This window comes from Halyomorpha halys, unplaced genomic scaffold (genome assembly GCF_000696795.3).
Source record: "Halyomorpha halys isolate HHAL.00 unplaced genomic scaffold, Hhal_1.1 Scaffold462.1, whole genome shotgun sequence".
Lineage (NCBI taxonomy): Eukaryota > Metazoa > Arthropoda > Insecta > Hemiptera > Pentatomidae > Halyomorpha > Halyomorpha halys.
In genome coordinates, this window is record NW_027107302.1 from 75,602 (window position 1) to 83,413 (window position 7,812).

At 33.1% G+C, this 7,812-nt stretch overlaps 1 protein-coding gene across 1 annotated transcript in view; it reads left to right on the forward strand.

Annotated features, from left to right (window-relative positions):
* Window positions 1-3,235: 3,235 nt before the first annotated feature.
* The window catches only part of LOC106683075 (beta-1,3-galactosyltransferase 5), a 9,169-nt gene continuing 4,592 nt past the window's right edge, over window positions 3,236-7,812 (forward strand). The window contains exons 1-2 of the mRNA XM_014424300.2: window positions 3,236-3,813; window positions 7,215-7,372. Coding sequence (XP_014279786.1) covers window positions 3,245-3,813; window positions 7,215-7,372 — 727 coding nt within the window. The 5' untranslated portion in view covers window positions 3,236-3,244. The remainder of the gene's footprint in view (window positions 3,814-7,214; window positions 7,373-7,812) is intronic.

Here is a 7,812-nt window from a genome sequence, read left to right on the forward strand (position 1 = left end):
TCACATTCTTGCTCCAAGCTATTCAATTCTTTTGCATGTATATTTGAAATAATTTACTTTCAAGATTTGATTGTTTTCTTTCGATAATTTTTTAAAAACATAAAATTGCTTTCCATTTGTACATTAAAATTAAAATTTTGACTCTAAGTATTTTTAAAAAAGAATATGCTTGAAAAAAATTACCTAATCCCATGACTTATTTATGAGATATTGGTGTTTTTATTTATTTATTTTTATATTACCACTGTCTCTCAGAGAGATATTCTTATCTAAAAGGGAAAAATGCATGTTCTCCTTAGAGGTTTATATGTATAGTATTTTTAAAAGCCGTTTTTATAATCGTCAAAGTTATTTATTTAACTTAGATTGTTAGCGGCCTATTTTCTATATTCTAAAACTGCAACGACGCATTTGAGTAACTATTTGCAATCCAACATGCGATAACTGAAATATTATTAAAAAATTGTTTATATAGAATCCTTCCAAAAACTTGCATTGGTGTGGGGGACATGGATCAGAAAGGATAAAAATTTAAATATGTATTCTTGACATATGAACAAAAGTAAAAAGAAATATCAGGCCCACTGGATGGAAGACATCTCTGTCTGTAAGTAGTTAAAATAAGTTAAACAATCGTGGAAGAAATAATTGGGATCAATGACTAAATATTAAAAAAATAAAATTCAAGGAAGCAATTCAAGGGTTTATAATTTTAGTAATCTAAAATCCTTCGACCTTCATTGATTGCTGTACCAGTTGATTAAGCAAATTGGAAAGTTGTTCCAGAATTTTCATTCCCAGAGTTGGGTTTGATTCCATTTCAGGTGGGCGCCAAATAATTCATAATACTAATGTTTTGAGATAAGACTCGTGAAGACCACAAGTATTATTATGAATCGATTTATTGTCCCATATATCCGATTGATACATGGTTGTTGAATAGAAGTGTCCACAAATGAATAGACCTTTCGACCGCCATGTGACAAGAAGAAGACCCCTAATCTCCTCCTAAATATAGAGCCCCATCGGGATCTATACGCCCACTTCTTCACCTTCTGTAAGATTCATACGTGATGTGGGTGGTGTGACGATTCCGCTCTGAATGATTTATTCGTCGTTACTGAACGATTAACCAATTACGCAGGAAAGATTACATTCAGTTTTAAATCCTCTCAACCTTATATTTAAATTATTATTGACATGAAATATCATTAACCCTTAGTGAATATATTTGAGGTAAATTCATGACTCAATTAATTTTTGTCACCAAATATTATTTTAGTCCTGCACGTGGTTTGCTATTTCTTTTGCTTTTGGTCAGTGATTCCCATCTCATAGAAGTCTACGAACAACTAATCTCTTATTAGAACTATGTGCGGCCCACCCCCACTATCGATTTGTGGTGAAGTGAAAATATTTGAAAATTAGGTTGTTTAAAAGTACATTTTGAGTAACTTTTTTTTGAGTATTTGCCTTTTAAAACGTTTTAGCTGCCACATCGTCAGGAAAGAGAATTGATAAAATATTTCTAATAGTAAATTGTAACAGAAGTATGTGCTGCCGGACCCTCTAACGGCCCGTCCCAAAGGCCAAGTTTGGTCCGCGGACCACCAGTTGGGAACCACTGCTTTAGAAAGTTCATTCATCTTCAATCTTTAGAAGTGCATTTTGAGTCATTATTTTTGTACATCTGCCTCTTAAAACATTTTAGTTGATCCATAAACATCAGGGAAAATAATTAGTAAAGTAGTTTTAAAAATAAAGTGTCACAAAAATATGTGCTGACGGACCCGGGTTCGAATCCGGCTATGGCAGATAATTATTTTCTATTTGACTGTAGCCCTGTGGGTTTGGGAGGTCCACGCAGCCGCATTGGCCAAAATATGGCAGTAGAATGTGATTCTGACCGAATCCCCTCCTTGCACAGCCGTTGATCTAGTAATAGTACTTCCTTACAAAGTACTGCACCCCTAACCCTTCATAGGTTGCAGCGATTCAGATTTATTTATTTTTTTAAAAATTATTTGTTGATAATATTAGCCAGTGAGGCAGAATTGTTCCTTTTTGAGAACCATTTACCGAGCTGCTAAAAACCTGAAGAGTTGGGATATTTGAAGACCTACTTCAAACTACAAAAACTTGTAAAACATTATTCAAAGTGGTAATTATACTCAAAATTTCTTATAAACGCCAGTGGTCAGTTTTCCAAAAATTTTCAGAAAAAGTTAAATATCAGGAAATACTCCTAGACCTCTAGTATGTTTTAGAAATTCAATGAAAATTTTAGCCCCCCCCTCTCAATAATTTGTTGCAGCAATGTCCCTGCTCTCATATGCATAATTATAATTTATGTATAAATAATTATAATTTGAATAATCTGTATACTAGTAAATATTTCAAGTAACACTAATGATGTATTTTAATTTTTTATTAAACATAATAATTTTATTGTTCACATGTTGACAATATACTATTTTTGCTACAGTATTTCTCTATATTAATTAATTAATAAATCTGTCAGTATTTTGAAGCATACAAGTTTGTGACAGTGCAATCTGTTACTGATAGAAGGGAAAATCTTGCTTTGACGATGTTATGTCTGGTTTTATGGTGGTATTTGAGTTATCTCCCTGCTAGGTGACATTTAATGGAGATTGAATACCGATCGACCGTGTCATCGAGACCCTTTTGTGTACGATTTTTTAAACAGTGCCCGCATTCGAAGCAGCTTATCGTAAATGTGTCAGTAAACCCTCATTCTAAATACTACTTCGCTTTTAGTATATGGCAGGAATAAAACTAATTCTAAAGAGAAATCTATTTGAATTACAGAACTGCATAAACTAAGTATATACATATTTTTCTTTCAATGTGTATTTGGAAACAAATCAGGGAATTCACCAATGTTTTTTAATTACCAATAGGTTAAAAAAAGAACAGTGATTTTTATTTCTAGTATATCTTATGTCAGATAATATAAATAACTTTCAAATTATTCTTGTTTTTTTTTTGTTTTATTTTTACGATATATGTTTTTTTTTCTTACACATTGATTTGAAAATGTTATGTTTCATTCCATACAGTTCAACTAACTTAGTTCTCAGTAATTTCAAAGTTACTATTAATCTTTGTTATTCCCTTCGTAATATTTTTTTTTCCAATTAATTAAACTACTAATGTATTGTTTGTATTATTTATTTATATTTACATTAACAAACCATTCTGCGTTTTCAGATAGAGGGAGATGACAGAAAGGCGGTGGTGTTGGACGGCGCCGGTATACCTGGTGCTACTGATGACGGTGGTGGTAGCACTGCGTACCATGCTGAGGCCACACCCGACGGTGGAACTTGAGAACAAGCTGCTCAAGATGGACCGATCTCCGTTGACATTGACCTCCGCTCCGTGCAACAGTTCTGCACCTCCCGTTTGGATAGCCATCGTCAGCTCGGCACCTAACAACTCTTTCCACCGGCAGGAGATCCGGAGGACTTGGGGCCACGGCAGGACCGTTGTCTTTCTGTTGGGTGCTGCAGCTCCAGAGCTACAACCTCTTATCGAAATGGAGTCTAGACAATATGGGGATATCGTCCAAGGCTCTTTCGTTGACTCCTACAGAAACCTTACTTATAAGCACGTGATGGGACTACAATGGGCGAGTAAGCACTGTCCAGGCGCCAAATACTTTCTCAAGACCGATGATGACGTTTTTGTCAACACACGATACTTCGAAAACTATCTACCAGGACTCCCGGAGAGGCGACTTATTCTCTGCCCTGTAATGGAGCGAGCTATGGTTAAAAGAAGTTACAGGTATAACATTTTTTTTTAAATCCTATCTATTAATCCTGAAGAAAGGTGAACTGTTAGTTCTCCTTGCCAGGATGAGGGTTAAATATAGGAAGGGTGGTAAATATAATATAAATCAGAAATTAATAGGGGTAGTGGTTTAGGTGCTGTTGAATATTTTAAAATTGGCATGGCGCTTTCAGTAAAACATTCATTTTTTTTAAATAGTTCAAAGGATCCTAGGTGTTGGTTTCAATAGGCCAGGAGCTCGGTGTGCAAAACACACATTGACAAATAATTTGTACAATCTGTAATGTGTAAACAACATTCTCAAACTCTTACTACAATAGGTTACTAGTTTATTTGATTAAAGTACCAAATTAGGTTGTTTTTTTTTTTAAACTTTTTTTATTCATTTATTACTTCTTAACGGAATGAATACCTTAATTTCATAATGTGGTCTAGTGGTATAATGTAAACCACTTGCTCTACTTGGGCCCAAATTGTTGATCTGAGGTGCTGTTCCATGCTATTGTCACTAAATTACTACTACTTGAACAAATTATCAAGTTATGATCAACTCATTTTAACCAGAATTTATTATCCTTTCATTGTGCATGCTGTAACTCTTCTCCTAGGATGCACCATTTAGGAGTTATAGAAGAAAAAAAGTATCTGCAATTTCGTGATTCCTTACTTTATCAAACTGATTGGCTGCTTAGTAAGGGCATTAATACTGACAGAAATGTATTTCCGTGGACTCATAGTGTTTTTGAGAAACAATTTCATTTTTTGGTTTATGGTATACAACTTTACTACTTGACCGAATTGTTAAGTTATGTTATATATCAGAAAAAAACAGAATAGCAAAGGGCTTAGTCTATTTATGAGTTTAAGTACATAAAAAGGCCATAGTAGTCTCAAGTAGATTAATTTATTGATCTTGCCTAATTCTTGCCAATTTAGGTATCATCAAGGCATGATTTTACAACTGAAAAAACACATGTATAGTAAAAGGACTCACCATTCAGATACAATATATAACAATTAAAAAATAAAAACATTTTTTTCTCTTTTTTATTGCTCCAATTTTAATTTCCCCCAAAATTTCACATAACATTTTTGCTTAGCTTTTCAATAGTATATTTACATGTGAATATACTATTAAAAAAAAGCCTTAAAAAAGTTTGATTAAAAATTTATATGAATATTCATATTGATCAAAGGAATTGATTTTTTGTCTGATTTTTATTTAAAATAATATATATAGATAATATAATATAATAATATTGAAATTCACATATATCCCATAATAAAGCCAGGGGAAAGAATAAGGGAAAATTATTAAATGAACTTGGATCACTTGAGGCGGTCTAGTAATGTTTTAAATTCACACTGGAATTTTTTTTTTTTTTCCGGCCAAGACTCCCATTGGAGTCCTATACTGCCTAACCATGGTTGGGGGTCAAAGTCCTTCATTTTGTGGGACCGCCACTCAATGAAAAAAGTCAACGCCCCAGGCCGGATTCGAACCGGCTCCGCCAATAGACATCAAATTGGTAAGACTGTGTCTTAACCACTGAGCTATGGGCGGCCCGAAACACTGGAATGTTTTCTATAACAAGCTTATTCTAGAGTGACTTTTTCATAGCTATTCAAAACCACTGGTTAATACTACTCAGAGAATATTTGCCACAAGTGTTTATTTCTTATTTTACTTGTGTTTACCTCAAATTTGTCAATTTTAAGCTATAAATTATGTGCATTCCTGATGGTGGTCATACATCTCGTACTAAGTGGCTAATTAATTTGATAGAGTAACAACTTACTCACTTACTCACTCTTATTTTATCTCAAAACAAACGCCTCCAAATGTCAATGTTTTTTTTACAATAATTTGAAAATTAATCAAATCAAAAGTTTTATTGTCACAAATATAACATCAAACAAAAGGAAAATTAAATAAAAAATAAATAGTAAGTTAATGGTGTTGAGGACCAGTGATGTTTTTCGCCTCTAAAAAAAAACAGACAAACAAGTAACAAATTAGGTCCTATTTTTTATTTTCATTTATAATTGCTAAACAGTCCATCTTGCCTAAAACTTTATGGTTCATCTAATTAAAGAACATAAAATTCTGTGTAGGATAAATAACATAACTTAAGTACACAAAAATGCCATTGTAGATTAATTTTTTAATCTAGCCAAATTTTTTCAATTCAGGCATCATGAGTACATTATTTACAATTTGAAAAAACACACATATAGAAAAATGACTCAGCATTCAAACAGAAGATATAACTTCTGTTATATCTTATTATAACTATATAAATATTGTATCCATGACAATTTTAGCTATTACTTTCGACTATAGCTAATTTTTGCCCAACTCTGATTTTTTGTCTTTTTGGAGGTGGATAACATCAACAAACCATTTCTTCGGAGTAGAAAAATATCTATTCCAGCAAGGCTGCCCAATAGGGAAGATTTCAGAGGAGACACGAGCTCTGATAAAAAATTTGCAGTATCTGTTCAGTTCAAAAATTTGTTGAGAATGTAATTTTCAGCAGAGATATCAATGCAGGGGTTTATACAAGTTCTGCTTAATAGATCACTGTTGTGTACACCTGTGCTGCTTAAAAAGCAAGTTATTAATGTACTGCTATGTTTCTTGCTTTTCAGCTGTTCAAAGGCTGACAGGGGGTTCCACAACAGCATTTTATTTATTTCCTCATATATTTATGTATTTGTATTATGTATTTATTTATTTGTATTTATATTTGTATTATGAATCTCTATCGGTTCCTGATGGGAACCATCTGAAAATGTACACAATATATTTAACTCAAGGACTTCTTCTCCAGCGGTATTGTGTTTATCAATTTACTATGCTATTATTATGAGGTGGCATACAGGGATTCTTAATTATAAAGTAAAGTCTTGGTTGCATTGGTTTATATTTACAATTATATACACATTATATATATTACAATAATATTATTAGAGAGTATGGTAGTATGGACTTTGTTACGCTTGCGGCCTGCCAGCGGATCTTCGTTGTCTTCCTACAAAATGTGCTTCCCTGTTAAGCAGCGTCTCTCCCGATCTTCTCAGCCTTTTAGGTTCCTTGCTCTAGGCCGGCTCTCCTTTGATTCTAGGTCATTGCACCTTGGCTGGGTTTTCGGTCTGAACAGGTGGTACCTTACTGCCAAGGTTCTTGACCAAGCGGCTTTCCCTGTTTGGTGCCAGCTGGTATCTCCCAGTATATATCAGTACTGAAGCATAAAAGTTCGTTGACTTGTCATCATTGCTAAGTTAATCATGCATGAAATCAAAGTTAGGAAGGAAGTGCATCCCATTTTGTGTATATATATATATAATATGAACAGGTATTTTATATAATAACAAAGGTTTTGATGTTGTAGATCTAAGTGGAGAGTTACACATGATGAATATTCTGAACGCTGGTATCCACCTTATTGTATGGGATGGGTGATCCTCTATTCTCCTGATGCTGCCTTAGCATTGTCTGATGAAGCACTTAAAGAGCCCTATTTCTGGATTGATGATGTTCACATAACAGGTAATATTATTTTACTATGTCCAAATCTTAGTTGTTTTTTCTTTTGTAATTTAAATGGAAAGTGTATGATAAATTAATATTCTGTTATATATTTTTTACTTTAATATTTTTTTCCTATCTCGAAAAAAAAATTTTTTATTTTCTTGTGAGGTTTAAATGGATTATAAGTGCTATGTCTTAAATAATGCCACATAAAATATTAAAATATATAAAAACTACTAATAAATATGTTACTTCTTCTTGACCTAGTGAACCCTTCTTTTTAAGGAGTGTGCCAATCACATGTGTTAACTTGTCCTCGTAGCACACACAACAATAATAAATCAGATATTACATTGTGACCACGGTTTCTCTCTAACCTTGGCTGAGCTTTCTTTTGCTCAAAATCTAACTTTATCATCCATGAAATCAAAGTTATCAAGTATACATTCTATTTTGTT